The 17,630-nt window shown below is 37.6% G+C and overlaps 1 protein-coding gene and 1 non-coding gene across 2 annotated transcripts; both read left to right on the top strand.

The window, feature by feature from the left end:
* Window positions 1-2,554: 2,554 nt before the first annotated feature.
* On the top strand, window positions 2,555-3,641 carry LOC122675570 (biliverdin reductase A-like). The gene is given in 2 exon segments (XM_043874488.1): window positions 2,555-2,740; window positions 2,743-3,641. Coding segments are annotated over 2 exon segments (891 nt in total). The 5' UTR covers window positions 2,555-2,605; the 3' UTR covers window positions 3,499-3,641.
* Window positions 3,642-14,363: 10,722 nt separating this feature from the next.
* On the top strand, window positions 14,364-14,436 carry TRNAE-UUC. The gene has a single exon. It is a non-coding gene; the product is annotated as a tRNA-Glu (tRNA).
* The last annotated feature ends 3,194 nt before the right edge of the window (window positions 14,437-17,630 follow it).

Genomic DNA, 17,630 nt, shown 5'->3' with positions numbered 1-17,630 from the left:
TGAAGCTCCAATACTGTGGCCACCTGATGTGAAGGTTCGACTCATTTGAAAAGACCCTGATGCTGGGAAAGATTAAGGGCAGAAAGAAAAAGGGGCGACAGAGGATGAGATGGTTGGAAGGCATCACTGACTCAGTGGACAAGAGTTTGAGCAAACTCTGGGAGATGGTGAAGGACTAGGAAGCCTGGCGTGCTGCAGTCCATGGGGTTGCAAAGAGTCAGACACAACTTAGCGACTGAACAGCAACAAATAGTTCTCAGGTGTTCTCACCAAAAATAAATAAATAAAGGTAACTATATGAAATGATTGGTATGTTAACTAGCTTGATTGTGGTAATCATTTCAAAATGAATACATATATCAAAGTATCTTGTTGTACATCTTAAGTATATATAACACTTATTTGTCAATTTTACATCAGATAAGCTGGAAAAAGTTAGGACAGTAAATAAACTCATTCATAATACACTACTTGACTCAGAAGTGAACAATACTGACATAATCATGGTAAGACAAACACTGCAAATTAATACACTGAAATCTGTGATATACCTATACGGAGAGGATATGGAGGAAGAAAAGGGGCATGTGCATAAGTAAACGTGCTGTTTTCAACTTCCATACAAAAAAAAACAGGATAATGTCTGAAACTGAGAAAGTAGAAAATAAAAATATAAGTTTAATATTTTGAATACAGGTAGCAACTAGAAGAAATATTTGAATAAAAATTAGAAGGGGTGTTGGTGGTTGTCTCTGAGGAAAAGAACTGAGAGAGGAAGAGAGGGAGACACTCCTGAGTTTTTATTTATAAGTATTTTAGTTTTATGTGATTTTAAAATAATTTTGACAAGATATATTTTATAAAGTAAAAATTATATATAAATTAATTATGTTACTTCCTTATTTACTTATTAATGGGAATTCCACACATTCCAGCTTAAGGAAATGATTTCATGAATGATTCAGAAATGTATTATCCTTGGCTTCAAGTAAAAAGAAAAATAAATGTGTAAAAAAGTGTGAGTGTGTGTGTGTATGGTTGTGTGCTAATGCAGACATGCTTTTCATCACTTTTTCTGATTGAATTTTTCCTTAACCTTCAAAGAAGTTAGTGCTTCTGAATTTCATGTGGTCTGGGAACTTTGAAAACAGGCTCTTCTGTTTGATGTCCCTCTTGTTTCTGTTTAGAACTTCTGGCTCAGCTGTGTGGCATTTCAGGAAATTTAACCACTCTACTAGTGACTGGAGAAGGCAATGGCAGCCCACTCCAGTACTCTTGCCTGGAAAATCCCATGGACGGAGGAGTCTGGTAGGCTATAGTCCATGGGGTCGCAAAGAGTCGGACACAACTGAGCAACTTCACTTTCTTTCACTAGTGACCAAAACTGACCTGTTAGGAAATCAAGAAATGGACAGAGGAGGGAGTTGGTATAGCTCAAAAGAATAATGTGAAAGAAACTGAAACTCTACTTAGAATAAGCAAAGGTTATGTGAACATAAAACTCATTCTGGAAAATCTGGCTGTGTTTATGAGCTGTGGTCTTGCTAGTGATTGCAGGAATTGACTTATTTTGGGGGGAGTTACTTGAGCCAAAAGTGTGGAATGATAGATTAAACTAGAGAATACAAATGTGTGGTTGTATACAGAGTGCTTCTGTGTATTTCTGTAGTTTTAAAGGTGTGAAAATGAAACAAAAAAATTAGTATCTGTTGAAGTCATTCATTCAATAAACAGTTGTGTTAAAATTTTCATTCAGCACCAAGAGTGAGAGTAAGTCAGAGGCAAATGGATGGACATAAACAGAAACTGGCATACGCAGGTTGGTGACTTTCATAGAGGAAACAAAACCGATACTGAAATAAATATAGCACATGTAGAAACTAATAAAAGAGGCACAGATAAATGCCAAAAGCAGCAGCCATCATTTTGAATTGGGGAATGGGGTCTGGTATAAGGAAAGAGATGCCATTTGTGCCTGTGCCTCAAAGGATAGGTAGGATGTGGGCTGAACCTCATAAAAAGGAGTCATATGGGAAGGAATCACAGGTATTTCTGACCATCATTAATGAATTAATAATATTCACAGAGGTAATGGTCCAGCCTGGATTTGAGCACTAGAATCAGTTTTCTTGAGACACTCATTTCCATCCAGCAGAAAGCAGGAGGGTGTCCAGCAGCCACTCTCTAACCAGAAAATGCTGACACCAGGCACCAGTAGGCCTGCTGACTCAGGGCAATGGGAGCGGCCAAACTCTCGTCACCCCTCGACACATGAGTCTTTACTACAGCTGTTGGAAAAAGGCCAACCTTGCAAATTGCCTTTCATGCTACTTGCCAAGAGCGAGTGTTCACTAATTTCTCCCCCCTAGACAGAGGAATAAATGACAGTGATTTTCTTGGCTTTCTTTCCTGAGAGAAGGGTAGATAGTTCAAATGTAGAGTCTGGTAAACTTTGTGCATTTCTGTACAGGCCCAAGGCTAGATGTTATATAAATATAATTATGTCTGTGAGTTTGCCTATATAGTATCACATCATTTAAAAACAGCTAGATGGGGAGAGCTTCAGCTTTGTGCCCAGCGGCAGCTTCTACAGAAAGAGACCAAGATGAACACAGAGCCCGAGAGGAAGTTTGGGGTGGTGGTGGTCGGCGTCGGCAGAGCTGGCTCCGTTCGGATCCGGGACCTTCGGAATCCACATGCTTCCTCGGCGTTCCTGAACCTGATTGGCTTCGTGTCCAGACGAGAGAGCTGGGGAGCATTGATGAGGTGCCGCAAATTTCTCTGGAAGATGCTCTTTCCAGTCAAGAGGTCGAGGTTGCTTTTATCTGCAGTGAGAGCTCCAGCCACGAGGACTACATCAGGCAATTCCTGAATGCTGGAAAGCATGTCCTTGTGGAATACCCCATGACACTGTCTTGGGTGGCAGCTAAGGACCTATGGGAGTTGGCCGAGCAGAAAGGGAAAGTCTTGCATGAGGAGCATGTTGAACTCTTGATGGAGGAGTTTGCATTCTTGAAGAAAGAAGTGGTGGGGAAGGACCTGCTGAAAGGGTCTCTCCTCTTCACAGCTGCCCCATTGGAAGAAGAGCAGTTTGGCTTCCCTGCATTCAGCGGCATCTCTCGCCTGACCTGGCTGGTCTCCCTCTTCGGGGAGCTTTCTCTCGTGTCTGCCACTTTGGAAGAGCGAGAGGAAGACCAATATATGAAGATGACCGTGTGCTTGGAGACAGAGAACAAAAGCCCGCTGACCTGGATTGAAGAGAAAGCACCCGGCCTAAAGCGAAACAGACGTTTAAGCTTCCATTTCAGGTCTGGGTCCCTGGAGAATATGCCCAACGTAGGCATCAATAAGAATATTTTCCTGAAAGATCAGAATATATTTGTCCAGAAACTCCTGGGCCAGTTCTCGGAAGAGGAGCTGGCTGCCGAGAAGAAACGCATCCTGCACTGCCTGTGGCTTGCAGGAGAGATCCAGAAACACTGTTGCTCGAAGCAGTGAGGCGAAGGCGCAGTGCTGCCCTGCTCAGCAAAGTCGGAGCCTGATCTTTATCAAGAGCTGACCTTTATCTCTATTCTTACCATTAAATGTGTCTTGGGTAAACAGGAAAAATAAATAAATAAATAAATAAAAAAATAAAAACAGCTAGATGGATGAAACTTAGTCAAGTTTAAAAGTAGGGCAAACAATAACATATTTGTTAAGATACAAAGTAAAATGATATATATATATATATCATTATATATATATATTGTTTGGTCACTAAGTCATGTCTGACACTTATGCGACCCCATGGACTGTAGTCCGCCAACCTCCTCTGTCCATGGGATTTCCCAGGCAAGAACACTGGAGTCATTTCCTTCTCCAGGGGATCTTCCCAACCCAGGGATCAAACTCACATCTCCTGTATTAGCAGGCAGATTCTTTACCACTGAGCCAGCAGGGAAACCCACATATGAAGCAAATTTGCCTGGTTTTTTTTGTTTGTTTGTTTTGTTTAAACAGAAAAGGCAGAGGAACCAGAGATCAAATTGCCAACATCCAATGAATCATCGAAAAAGCAAGAGAGTTCCAGAAAAACGTCTATTTCTGCTTTATTGACTACACCAAAGCCTTTGACTGTGTGGATCACAATAAACTGGAAAATTCTGAAAGAGATTGGAATACCAGACCACCTGACCTGCCTCTTGAGAAACCTATATGCAGATCAGGAAGCAACTGGACATGGAACAACAGATTGGTTCCAAACAGGAAAAGGAGTACGTCAAGGCTGTATATTGTCACCCTGCTTATTTAACTTATATGCAGAGTACATCATGAGAAATGCTGGGCTGGAAGAAGCACAAGCTGGAATCAAGATTGCAGGGAGAAATATCAATAACCTCAGATATGCAGATGACACCACCCTTATGGCAGAAAGTGAAGAGGAACTAAAAAGCCTCTTGATGAAAGTGAAAGAGGAGGGCGAAAAAGTTGGCTTAAAACTCAACATTTAGAAAACTAAGATCATGGCATCCAGTCCCATTACTTCATGGCAAATAGATGGGGAAACAGTGGAAACAGTGACAGACTTTATTTCCTTGGGCTCCGAAATCACTGCAGATGGTGACTGTAGCCATGAAATTAAAAGATGCTTACTCCTTGGAAGGAAAGTTATGACCAACCTAGATAGCATATTAAAAAGCAGAAACATTACTTTGCCAACAAAAGTCTGTCTAGTCAAGGCTATGGTTTTTCCAGTGGTCATGTATGGATGTGAGAGTTGGACTGTGAAGAAAGCTGAGCGCTGAAAAATTGATGCTTTTGAACTGTGGTGTTAGAGAAGACTCTTGAAAGTCCCTTGGACTGCAAGGAGATCCAACCAGTCCATCCTAAAGGAGATCAGTCTTGGGTGCTTATTGGAAGGACTGATGTTGAAGCTGAAACTCCAATACTTTGGCCACCTGATGCGAAGAGTTGATTCATTGGAAAAGACCCTGATGCTGGGAGGGATTGGGGACAGGAGGAGAAGGGGATGACAGAGGGTGAGATGGCTGGATGGCATCACCGACTCAATGGACATGAGCTTGAGTAAACTCCGGGAGTTGGTGATGGACAGGGAGGCCTGGCGTGCTGCGATTCATGGGGTCGCAAAGAGTCGGACATGACTGAGTGACTGAACTGAACTGATATGAAGCAAAATGATAAAAACAAGCATTAGGATAATAAACACAATGTTCAAGATAGTGATTAACCTTGCAGGGGAGAAAAGGATACAGAAGGAATTTCTGGTATTTGTATTGTCTTATTTTATAATCAGAATGATAGCCATAGGGGCATTTCCTATATAATTCTCTATTTATTTTTGTGTGCCTGAAATATTTACTAATATAACTTTAACTCAAAAGTCTCTGTTTAAAAAAAAACAGAGACTGTTTTTTCTGTTTTGTCTTTTTTATGAATTTTATTGAGGTATAATTTACACACAATAAAATTTACCATTTTTTGCTATACAAATCATTGCAAAACATTTCTATTACCTCTCAAAATTAAAATATAAAATCAACTGAGAGTCAAAGATGAATTTCTACATATTATGTTTATTATATTTCAAGGATTTATGATAGGAACTGATATTCAACCAGTCCCCTGCTGTAAACAACTAAAAAACTGAAAAAATACATGAAATAACTGTTTTCAGATATTGCATAACAGGCAATATAAGACTGTGATATTGCTAGAGAGAAGGAAAAATATTAAGGTGAGCCCCATATGGTCTTTCTTTCTATCTGGAGTTAATTTCTGGACTGCGGTGTAAAGAAGGGTAGTCTAAAAAGAGCACAGCGGTCTCCCTGACTTAACAAGACAGAAATCAGAGCTCAGGAATACTTAGGTATCTGGAATGTATGGGGGAAAGTACCAAAAATAAAGGAGTAAAGCCAAAGGCTTCTCTAGAAATCTGCACAGGATTCTCTTGAGTCTTTGGTCCAATACTAAACTATGCATGCACAGGACAAGACTTCAAGAGGCCAGGCAGAGAACAGTCATCAGGGAATGAACAGATATCAGTTAACTGTAAGCTAAGTAATTACTGAACTCATCCAGGACTAGGAGATATTCAAGTTTGAAGTGAAATGTCAGTCGCTCAGTCATGTCTGATTCTTTGTGACAGACTCCTCTGTCCATGGGATTCTCCAGGCAGCAATACTGGAGCGGGTTACCATGCCCTTCTCGAGGGGATCTTCTCAACCCAGGGATTGAACCTGGGTCTCCAGTATTACAGGCAGATTCTTTACCATCTGAGCCATGGGAGAAGTCCAAGTGCAAACTAATATTGAACTCTCCAGGCAAGAATAAGCCATTCCCTTCTCTAGGGTATCTTCCTGACTCAGGGATAGAATTTGGGACTCCTGCATTGCAGGCAGATTATTTACCATCTGAGCCACCAGGCAAGATCAGTTAAAACACTTTACAAAAAATGATGCCTCAATAGAGGTTTCAGAAAGATTTCATCTTCGGAGAAGGAGTAATCTAGCCCTAGAGTAAAGGTTTCTCTAGACTCAAGCTAACAAAGTTTAAAAGTCTCAAAGCAATAAGCTAATTCCCAATCAAATTAACTCCATGACAGAATGGAGAAAAATCTGAAACTCTTTCATAGAAGTTAAAAAAAAATCTAGGTGCCCAAAAATGCACCATAATGTCCATATCATATAATAAAAAGTTGCTAGATATGTGAAAGAAGGAGGAAAGTATGATCTATAACCCAAAGAAAAATTAGCCAATAGAAATACACCCCCAAATGATGGAAACAATGTTATCATCAACAAGGAATTTAAAACAGTATTATGAACTGTTGTATTATATTTATTCAACTATTATAACATGTCAACTAGATTAAGAAACAGATCAATACAACAAAGCGAAATTAGGAAATCTCAATTTAAAAAATGGAAACTGCAAAACAGGACCAAATAAAAATCCTGGGATTCAAAAACAAATTTTATGAATTAAAAATTTCACTGGGTAGGTTTAACAGTGGGCTTCCCCAGGTAGCACTAGTGGTGAAGAACCCACCTGCCAATGCAGAAGACCTAAAAGATGCAGGTTCCATCCCTGGGTGGGGAAGATCCCCTGGAGGAGGGCATGGCAATCCACTCCAGTATTCTTGCCTGGAGAATTCCATGGACAGAGGAGCCTGGTGGGCTACAGTCCATAAGGTCGCAAAGAGCTGGACACGACCAAAGCAACCTAGCACTTAGCACGGGTTTAACAGCAGACAGGGATACAGAGAAGAAAGAGCAGTGAACCTGAAGACTTGGCAATAGAAAGTGTCTAAGCTGAAGCACACAGACAAAACAAGCCTAGAACAATTGTTAACAAATCTTACTGATCTACTGGAGAATATCAGGCAATCTACTACATGTGAAATTCAAGCACTAGAGGAGACAGAGGAGACTGAGGCAGAAAATTATTTGAATGATGGTTGCAATATGGCACTTGAATAATAATTAAAAATTTTTCAAATTTTCTGAAATATAAACTCACAGACCTGAGAAGTTCAAAGAAGTACAAGAAGGATAAAAAAGGAAAACGCATCAAAGAACATAGAGTTAAATTTCTGAAAACCAATGAAAAAAAATCTTAAAAGTAGCCAGAGGGAAAACATATGTGTTACACAGGGAATCATGATAAGTACAACTTCTGGCTTCTCATCAGAAATAATGTAAGCCAGAATAAAATGTAACAATCATTTAAACTACCATAAGGAAAATATACTTTGTCAAACAGAATCTATATAAAGCAAAAATATCCTTAAAAAATAAAGGCAAAGTTCAGAAAATTCATTGCCAGTAGACAAGCTTTTTAAGAAATTTTAGAGTCTAGGCTGAAAGAAATGATGTCAGGTGGTAGTATAAATGAAGGACTAAAAAGTGAAGAGTACTAGAAATGGTAAATATGGAAGTAAATGTGAAAGACTGTTTTCCTTATTTTTTAATTAAAAAAATAGTTGTTTGAAGAAACAAAATAACAATGTACTGAAGGGTTTATGATGCATGTAGATGTAACATGGATGTAAACAGCAGCAGAAAGGATAGAAGGGAGTGAAAATAAACTATTATAATTTCTTAAATTATATGTGAATTTGTATTATTTTAAGGTAGAGTATGATGAGTCAAAGATGAATACTGTAAATTCTAGAGGAACCATTAACAATAGAAGATAAAGAATATATATAGCTAATAATCAAATAATAGAGACTAGGTTGAATACTTGAAAACACTAATAAATAATAATCCAAAGAAGGCAAGGATGGAGGAGGACAAAAACAAAGAACATAAAAAAGAAATAGAAAAACATAGCAAGATGGTGGGTTTAAAACAAGCCATAGCTAAACTTACATTAAATGTAAATGATAAAATATTCTAATTAAATAACAGAGGTTGTCAAACTAGAGTTTAAAAAGCAAGAACGAACTTATGTCAACTAAGAGATTCCCATTAAATAAATGACCCAGAGAGATTAAAAGTATGACAGAAAAATATATACCATGCAAACACTAATCATATGAAAATATAGTTATGTAGTTATCTAGAGCTAGCAGCTCAGTCATGTCTGACTCTTTGTGACCCCATGGGCTGTAGCCCTCCAAGCTCCCCCTTTTGTGAATTTTTCCAGGCAAGAATACTGGAACCAGTTGCCACGTCCTACTCCAGGGGACCTTCCCAACCTAGGGATTGAACCTGTGTCTCTTGCATCTCCTGAATTGGCAGGTGGATTCTTTATTCTTATGAAAACTGAAATATCTATGTTAATTTCAAACAATAGACTTCAGGGGGAGAGTACCAGAGATAAAAGTTATATTTTATAACGATAATAGGATCAATAGACTTCCCTGGTGGCACAGTTGATAAGAATCCGCCTGCCAATGCAGGGGACACAGGTTCAACCCCTGGTCCAGGAAGATTCCACTTGCCACAGAGCAACTAAGCCCACATGCCATATCTCCTGAGCCCACACTCTGGAGCCTGTGAGTTACAACTACTGAGCCCGCATGCTGCAACAGCTGAAACCCATGCACCGAGAGACTGTGCTCCACAACAAGAGAAGCCACCATGAGGAGAAGCCTGTACACTGCAATGAGAAGCCTGCACACCACAGAGAAGAGCAGCCCCTGCTCACCACAACTAAAGAAAGCTAGCGCACAGCAGTGAAGACCCAGTGCAACCAAAAATAAATTAATTAAAAAAAAAGATCACTTCATCAAGAAGACATATAATCATAATGTGTGTGCAATTAATAACAGCTTCAACATACACATACAAAAACACCAGTAGAATCAACAGAAAAAATTAAGATTCTTAATTACATTTGGAGATTAACATTCTTCTCTCAAGAATGAACAAAACATAGAGAAAATCAGCAAAAATAAGATATTTGAACAATACTGTCAACCAACTCAGTCTTTTCACATTTATAGAACACCGCATTGAACAAGTGCAGAATACATTCTTTCCATGTGCACATGGACCATTCATCACAAATGAACCATAGAATAAGGCACAATAAGTAAAGAAAGGTACAAATAAATAAAAAGTAGTAATGATGTAGACTATGTTCCTTGACTATAATTTAACTAAAATAGAATCAAACAAAAGGTATCTGGAAGATCTCCAAGTATTTGGAAATTAAACAACATGTTTAATTAACATGGATCAAAATAAAAATTATAGTGAAAATTAGAAAACTTCAAACTTGATAATGATGATACATCATGTAAAATTTGTAGTATTCAGCTAAAGCACTGATTAGGAGGAAATTTTACAATTAAATGACTTTTACTAAAACAGATTTTTTTTGATGGCCTGTGCCATAAATCAACAAGAATCGGCCATGGACATACTGGCCCTCCCTCCTGAAAGAGAAATCCCACACACAGCAACAAAGACCCAGTGCAGTCAAAAAATAATAAATAATTCTTTTTTTTTTTTTTTTTTTTAATAAATAATTCTTAAAAAAAAAACACAATGAATTACATATAGGAAAATAATGATTTGAATAACTTCAGATTTCTTATCAAAAGCTATGGAGGCCAGAAGTTGCTGAAACAAAGCTTTTACTGTGCTGAAATGAAAGAACGATCAACCTAAAATTCTATATCCAGTAGAAATTCTCTTTAGGAATAAAGGTGAAATTCACTAGTGAAAGAAAATTAAAATTTGCTGCCATCAGACTTTCTTGAAAAGAAATGCTAAAGGAGGAGGAGAAAATGGCAACCCGCTCCAGGATTCTTGCCTGGAAAAGTCCATGGACAGAAGAGCCTGGTGGGATGCAGTCCATGGGGGTTACACAACTGAGCATATACAAGCATAAGTGGGAGTGGAGGGAGATGGATCGGTAGCAATAAACAGGTAGAACTAAAAAGAAAGAAAAGAAATGCTAAAGGACATGCTTTAGGTGTAAGAAAGATGATACTAGATGAAAATTTGAAATTTCAGGAATGGAGAAAGAATGATAGACATGGTAAATCTAGATAAACTTGGTAGACTATCTTCTCCCCTTAACTTTGTTAAAGTACACATGATAGTTGGAAGCAAAAATTACAGTATTGTTGAGTGGGGTTTTCAGTGCATGTAAATGCATTATATACAACTACATCATAAAGTGGGGAGGGGAGAGATTTATATGATGGTAAATTTTCTCCATTCTACTTGAAGTAGTAAATATTAATTCTAAGAATATTGTGAAAAATTAGGTATATGTTATGTTAATCCCTAGAATAACTACTAAAAAGACTACAAAGAAATGTAACCAAACATCCAATGAATTTAACTAAAGTGGAATCCTAAAAAAAAATCCAAAAAGAAAAGGTAGGAGAGATAAAACAGAACAAAAGTGGGCACAAAAAGAAAATTAGTAGTAAAACTGTAGAACTAAAATCAAATATATCAATAATTATACTATATGTAAATAGTCTAAGCACAGTCATTAAAAGACAGAATTGTCAGATTGAATAAAATAACAAAATTTAACTATATACTGTCTGTAAGAAACTTATTTTAAGTAAAATGATATGGGTAGATAAAAAGCAAAAGATGGAAAAAAGGTTTATGATGCCAACATAGTCAAAAGAAAGCTGGAGAAGCCAACAAAACAGATTTCAAAGCAAGGAAACTTAACTAGGAATAAGGGGGTTTTTAATATAAAAATAAAACTTCCCTGGTGGCTCAGAGGTTAAAGCGTCTGCCTGCAATGTGGGAGACCTGGGTTCGATCCCTGGGTCGGGAAGATCCCCTGGAGAAGGAAATGGCAATCCACTCCAGTATTCTTGCCTGGAGAATCCCATGGACAGAGGAGCCTGGTGGGCTACAGTCCACAGGGTCACAAAGAGTCAGACACAACTTAGTGACTTCACTTTCACTTTATATAATAATAAAACAGTCAATACACTAAGAAGACAAAGCAATCCTAAAGGTGGTAGGTACTTAACAATAGAGTTTCAAAATAAAACAAGCTATAATTGATGGAATTGAAAGAAGATTTGGGCAGATCCACAGCTAGAGTTGAAGCCTTCAGCATTCTTCTCTCAGTAACCAGCAGAACAAATAGAAAATCGGCAAGAATACATAACTTAACAAAGACCATCAAGTACCATGATTTCCAAAGAACTGAAATCATACAGAAGATGTTTTCCGACTATGAGTGAGTGCATGAGTGACAGTCACTCAGTTGTGTCTGACTCTTTGCAACCCCATGGACTATACAGTCTAAAGGAGACTGCAGTCCAAAGGAGTCCAAAGGAGACTATATAGTCCATGGACTATAGAGAGCAAAGGAGAAAAGGAGAGTTATACCCATTTGAATGCAGAGTTACAAAGAATAGCAAGGAGAGATAAGAAAGCCTTCCTCAGTGATCAGTGCAAAGAAACAGAGGAAAACAATACAATGGGAAAGACTAGAGCTCTCTTCAAGAAAATTAGAGATACCAAGGGAACATTTCATGCAAAGATGGGCTCAATAAAGGACAGAAATAGTATGGACCTAACAGAAGCAGAAGATATTAAGAAGAGGTGCCAGGAATACACAGAACTATACAAAAAAGATCTTCATGACCCAGATAATCACCATGGTGTGATCACTCACCTAGAGCCAGACATACTTGAATGTGAAGTCACGTGGGCCTTAGGAAGCATCACTATGAGCAAAGCTAGTGGAGGTGATGGAATTCCAGTTGAGCTATTTCAAATCCTAAAAGATGATGCTGTCAATATACCAACAAATTTGGAAAACTCAGCAGTGGCCACAGGACTGGAAAAGGTCAGTTTTCATTCCAATCCCAAAGAAAGGCAATGCCAAAGAATGCTCAAACTACCCACAATTTCACTTAACTCACACGCTAGTAAAGTAATGCTCAAAATTATCTTCTTAAGTTAGGCTTCAACAATACGTGAACCATGAATTTCCAGGTGTTCAAGCTGGTTTTAGAAAAGGCAGAAGAACCAGAGATCAAATTGCCAACATCTGTTGGATAATCAAAAAAGCAAGAAAGTTCCAGAAAAACATCTATTTCTACTTTATTGACTATGCCAAAGCCTTTGACTGTATGGACAACAAACTGTGGAAAATTCTGAAAGAGATGGGAATACCGGACCACCTGACCTGCCTCTTGAGAAATCTATATGGAGGTCAGGAAGTAACAGTTAGAACTGGACATGGACCAAGAGACTGTTCCAAATAGGAAAAGGAGTATGTCAAGACTGTATATTGTCACCCTGCTTATTTAACGTAAATGCAGAGTACATCATAAGAAATTCTGGGCTGGATGAAAGACAAGCTAGAATCAAAGATTGCCAGGAGAAATGTCAATAACCTCAGATAAACAGATGACACCACCCTTACGGCAGAAAGTGAAGAGCTAAAGAGCCTCTTGATGAAAGTGAAAGAGGAGAGTGAAAAAGCTGGCTTAAAGCTCAACATTCAAAGAACTAAGATCATGGCATCCAGTCTCATCACTTCATGGCAAACTGATGGGGAAACAGTGTTAACAGTAGCAGACTTTATTTTTTGGGGCTCCAAAATCACTGCAGATGGTGACTGCAGCCATGAAATTAAAAGATGCTTGGTCCTTGGAAGAAAAGCTATGATCAACCTAGACAGCATGTTAAAAAGCAGAGACATTACTTTGCCAACAAAGGTCCGTCTAGTCAAGGCTATGGTTTTTCCAGTAGTCATGTGTGGATGTGAGAGTTAGACTATAAAGAAAGCTGAGCACTGAAGAACTGATGCTTTTGAACTGTGGTGTTTGAGAAGACTCTTGAGAGTCCCTTGGACTGCAAGGAGATCCAACCAGTCCATCTTAAAGGAAATCAGTCCTGAATATTCATTGGAAGGACTGATGCCAAAGCTGAAGCACCAATACTTTGGCCACCTGATGTGCAGAACTGACTCATTTGAAAAGACCCTGATGCTGGGAAAGATTGAAGGTGGGAAGAAAAGGGGACGACAGAGGATGAGGTGGTTGGATGGCATCACCGAGTCAATGGACATGAGTTTGAGTAAACCCTGGGAGTTGGTGATGGACAGGGAGGCCTGGCGTGCTGCAGTCCATGGGGTCACAAAGAGTCAGACACGACTGAGCGACTGAACTGAACTGAACTATATAGTCCATGGAATTCTCCAGGCCAGAATACTGGAGTCGGTTGCCAAATCCTTTGCCAGGGGATCTTCCCAACCCAGGGATTGAACCCACGTCTCCTGCATTACAGGCTGATTCTTTACCAGCTGAGCCACCAGGAAAGCCCTTTCTGAATACAATGAGATAAAATAAAAATTAATAACAATTATTACAAAATGTTAATAAAAAAGAAAACCTAAATAAATAGAAAACGCACTATGTTGATGGTTGAAAATATCACTAAGAAAATGAAAAACAAGCTATGGAATGGGAGAAAATATCTGCAAATCACATACTTGATAAATGATTTGTACCTAGAATATATAAAGAGTTCTTACATCTCAATATAAAAATACACTCAATTTGAAAAATGAGCAAAAGACTTGAATAAAAATCTCAAAAAAAGGCATGTAAAATGCTAATAGGCACATGAAAATACATTCAACACCATGAGTCATCAGGGAAATGCAAATTAAAACCACAATGAGATACTACTTCACACCCACTAGAATGGTTATAATTATGAGGACAGAGAATATCAAATGCTAGTAAGGAAGTGGAAAAACTAGAACCTTTGTACATTGCTGTAAGGAATGTAAAATGGTAACAGCCACTTTGGAAAACAGTTGAACAGTTTCTTAAAAAGATAAATTTGCCGTACAATTCAGGCATTACACTCCTAAGAATCTACCCAAAAGAAATGAAAACAGGGAACTTTCTGGTGGTCCAGTGGTTAGGACTTGGCACTTTCACTGCCATTGACCTAGGTTCAAACCCTAGTTGGGGAACTAAGATCTCACAAGCTGCATGGCATGGCCAAAAAAAAAAAAAAAAGAAACAAAGAAAATAAAACAGAGTCAGTGTTTGAAAAAAAAAGAAATGAAAACTTACACTCACAGAAAAAAAACTACGTATGCAAACTGTCACAGCAGCATTTTTCATACTAGCCAAAAGCTGGTAACCACCTAAATGTTCATCACATGATAAATAGATAAGCAAAATAACATATCCATACAATCAAATAATATTTGGCAAAAAAGAAACGTAATTCTAAAACATGCTTCAACATAGATGAACCTCAAAAACAGTATGCTAAGCTAGATACAAACACTATGTATGATATGATTCCATTTAAATGAAATGTACAGAAGTGGCAAATTTATAGAAACAGATGGAAAATCAGTGGTAGCCTGAGGCTAGGGGTGGGAGGAGAGATTAACTGTAGATCAGCATGAGGATATTTTTTGGTGTAATAGAAATATTCTAAAACTGGAGTATGATGATAGTTGTACAACTCAATTTATTAAAAATCATTGAATTATACCTTTATAATAGTTGAATTCTAAGGCTATAAATTAAACTTCAATAAAACTATTTTTATTGTTAAAAATAATTAAAAATTAAATTTAAAATTTAATAAAAAATTAAAATTAAAAAAAATTGTTAAAAATTCAAACATATGGAGGCTAAATAACATGCTTCTGAATAACCAGCAAATCATAGAAGAAATCAAAAAAGAAATCAAAATATGTATAGAAATGAATGAAAATGAAAACACAACAACCCAAAACCTATGGGACACTGTAAAAGCAGTGCTAAGGGGAAAGTTCATAGCATTACAGGCTTACATCAAGAAACAAGAAAAAAGCCAAATAAATAACCTAACTCTACACCTAAAGCAATTAGAGAAGGAAGAAATGAAGAACCCCAGGGTTAGCAGAAGGAAAGAAATCTTAAAAATCAGGGCAGAAATAAATGCAAAAGAAACTAAAGAGACCATAGCAAAAATCAACAAAGCTAAAAGCTGGTTTTTTGAAAAAATAAACAAAATTGACAAACCATTAGCAAGACTCATTAAGAAGCAAAGAGAGAAGAACCAAATTAACAAAATTAGAAATGAAAATGGAGAGATCACAACAGACAACACTGAAATACAAAGGATCATAAGAGACTACTACCAGCAGCTCTATGCCAATAAAATGGACAACTTGGATGAAATGGACAAATTCTTAGAAAAGTATAACTTTCCAAAACTGAACCAGGAAGAAATAGAAGATCTTAACAGACCCATCACAGGCAAGGAAATCGAAAGTGTAATCAAAAATCTTCCAGCAAACAAAAGCCCAGGACCAGATGGCTTCACAGCTGAATTCTACCAAAAATTTAGAGAAGAGCTAACACCTACCTTACTCAAACTCTTCCAGAAAATTGCAGAAGAAGGTAAACTTCCAAACTCATTCTATGAGGCCACCATCACCCTAATTCCAAAACCTGACAAAGATGCCACAAAAAAAGAAAACTACAGGCCAATATCACTGATGAACATAGATGCAAAAATCCTTAACAAAATTCTAGCAAACAGAATCCAACAACATATTAAAAAAATCATACACCACGACCAAGTGGGCTTTATCCCAGGAATGCAAGGATTCTTCAATATCCGCAAATCAATCAACGTAATACACCACATTAACAAATTGAAAGATAAAAACCATATGATTATCTCAATAGATGCAGAGAAAGCCTTTGACAAAATTCAACACTCATTTATGATTAAAACTCTCCAAAAAGCAGGAATAGAAGGAACATACCTCAACATTATAAAAGCCATATATGACAAACCCACAGCAAGCATCACCCTCAATGGTGAAAAATTGAAAGCATTCCCCCTGAAATCAGGAACAAGACAAGGGTGCCCACTGTCACCACTACTGTTCAACATAGTGTTGGAAGTTTTGGCCACAGCAATCAGAGCAGAAAAAGAAGTAAAAGGAATCCAGATAGGAAAAGAAGAAGTGAAACTCTCACTGTTTGCAGATGACATGATCCTCTACATAGAAAACCCTAAAGACTCTACCAGAAAATTACTAGAACTAATCAATGAATATAGTAAAGTTGCAGGATATAAAATTAACACACAGAAATCCCTTGCATTCCTATATACTAACAATGAAAAAACAGAAAGAGAAATTAAGGAAACAATACCATTCACCATTGCAACAAAAAGAATAAAATACTTAGGAGTATATCTACCTAAAGAAACAAAAGACCTATACATAGAAAACTATAAAACACTGATGAAAGAAATCAAAGAGGACACAAACAGATGGAGAAACATACCGTGTTCATGGATTGGAAGAATCAATATTGTCAAAATGGCTATTCTACCCAAAGCAATCTATAGATTCAATGCAATCCCTATCAAGCTACCAACGGTATTTTTCACAGAACTAGACCAAAGAATTTCACAATTTGTATGGAAATACAAAAAACCTCGAATAGCCAAAGTAATCTTGAGAAAGAAGAATGGAACTGGAGGAATCAACCTGCCTGACTTCAGACTCTACTACAAAGCCACAGTCATCAAGACAGTATGGTACTGGCACAAAGACAGAAATATAGATCAATGGAACAGAATAGAAAGCCCAGAGATAAATCCACGAACCTATGGACACCTTATCTTTGACAAAGGAGGCAAGGATATACAATGGAAAAAAGACAACCTCTTTAACAAGTGGTGCTGGGAAAACTGGTCAACCACTTGTAAAAGAATGAAACTAGAACACTTTCTAACACCATACACAAAAATAAACTCAAAATGGATTAAAGATCTAAATGTAAGACCAGAAACTATAAAACTCCTAGAGGAGAACATAGGCAAAACACTCTCTGACATAAATCACAGCAAGATCCTCTATGACCCACCTCCCAGAATATTGGAAATAAAAGCAAAACTAAACAAATGGGATCTAATGAAACTTAAAAGCTTTTGCACTACAAAGGAAACTATAAGTAAGGTGAAAAGACAGCCGTCAGATTGGGAGAAAATAATAGCAAATGAAGAAACAGACAAAGGATTAATCTCAAAAATATACAAGCAACTCCTGAAGCTCAATTCCAGAAAAATAAATGACCCAATCAAAAAATGGGCCAAAGAACTAAACAGACATTTCTCCAAAGAAGACATACAGATGGCTAACAA

Source organism: Cervus elaphus, chromosome 19 (genome assembly GCF_910594005.1).
Source record: "Cervus elaphus chromosome 19, mCerEla1.1, whole genome shotgun sequence".
Taxonomy (NCBI): Eukaryota; Metazoa; Chordata; class Mammalia; order Artiodactyla; family Cervidae; genus Cervus; species Cervus elaphus.
The sequence above is the reverse complement of the archived record's forward strand: the minus strand, read 5'-3'. Positions and strand labels throughout refer to the sequence as shown.